The sequence below is a fragment of the Cynoglossus semilaevis genome, chromosome 2 (genome assembly GCF_000523025.1).
Source record: "Cynoglossus semilaevis isolate Cse_v1.0 chromosome 2, Cse_v1.0, whole genome shotgun sequence".
In the NCBI taxonomy this organism is placed as follows: Eukaryota; Metazoa; Chordata; class Actinopteri; order Pleuronectiformes; family Cynoglossidae; genus Cynoglossus; species Cynoglossus semilaevis.
In genome coordinates this window covers 13,259,896-13,261,123 of record NC_024308.1, presented here as the reverse complement: position 1 = coordinate 13,261,123, position 1,228 = coordinate 13,259,896, and the positions used below count along the sequence as shown (strand labels likewise).

General features: G+C 40.0%; 1 protein-coding gene across 1 annotated transcript in view; it reads left to right on the top strand.

Annotated features, from left to right (window-relative positions):
* Nucleotides 1-324: 324 nt before the first annotated feature.
* The window catches only part of LOC103399858 (tensin-3-like), a 37,088-nt gene continuing 36,184 nt past the window's right edge, over nucleotides 325-1,228 (top strand). The window contains exon 1 of the mRNA XM_008338492.2: nucleotides 325-500. Coding sequence (XP_008336714.2) covers nucleotides 340-500 — 161 coding nt within the window. The 5' untranslated portion in view covers nucleotides 325-339. The remainder of the gene's footprint in view (nucleotides 501-1,228) is intronic.

Genomic DNA, 1,228 nt, shown 5'->3' with positions numbered 1-1,228 from the left:
ACATTAAATTGAATACAGTAATACATAACAAATTAAGTGAAAATAATACACTTTCTGAGTAAAGTAATTGCAGTAGAAATAACACTTTGCTTTCAGTTTATTTATCTGCTCATATCAATTGACAGTCATTGATATAAAACATGTGACTTTGATTCTCTCAGTGTCACAAACCCTGTACTGTGTCAGGTAAAGGACTCTGGATCAGGCTTAAAACTGGATCTTAGGCTCTTACTGTGTGAATATAAAAGCTGTTGCATTGGTCTGATCCCTTATCACTTTCTTATCCACACAAACAGTCCTACAGAGGGCAAAGTGCACACTGTAACAGTATGGGCTATCATGCTCTCTCTCCCACACTCCCTCCCTTTCTCTTCCTCCTCCTTCTTTATGTCACGTCTCCACCTCATTTTTTATACCAGTCACACAGAGACTTTCACTCATCAGGCTTCACAGTGTTGTAACTTTGACCTCTTCTCACTTCATCTACAACAAAAAACAAGGTAAGAAACTTTTCTTTTAGACGTTGTGTATGTTCTTTCTTCTTAAAGCAGAGGTTGAAGGGATTACACTCTGTCTTCCTGTTGGTGCGGCATGATGAATGTGAGCAGCACAGATTGGAGCTGAGAGTTTACTTCCTTACAAGTTTGATTTTACGGTTTGTGCTATCAAGAATAAAGGAACATGTGATGGATGACGGGTCCCTGGGGATGAGGGAGGTTACAGTGCTGCCACATTGAAACACTGATCACAAGGAGACATGTTTTCACTAGGAATCAATTAGTTTTTAAGAAGCCATTTACCACCATCCAGTCTCAGAAGCCTGTGTTTCTCCAGACCGGGGAAATGATAGTTACTCTCATTACCAATGCAAATTCACAGTTTACAGAAAAGGTGCCAAATTCTTATTAGTTACAGAATGTGTCACTTCTTGGGAAAAAAATTAAATCACCGCACAGTGTTGGAGATAATTGGGGTTGTGTAAGCCAATAATTTTGCTCAAAGGAGCTAAAGGGGGCTTATTTTAGCGCTCCAAGCAGTAAAGAAAGGACGATAACATGACAGAACATTTAAGGTTGACAAGGAAAGCAGTAGCTGGCCCCAGGAGGTCGTCGTTCTCAATTCTGTTATTTTTGCACAAACACTTTCATTATGGAACGATCTGTCAGCTGCATTAACCACCACTCTTTTCTAATTCCATGATGCCAGAAGATGCTTCGCCAACAACCTG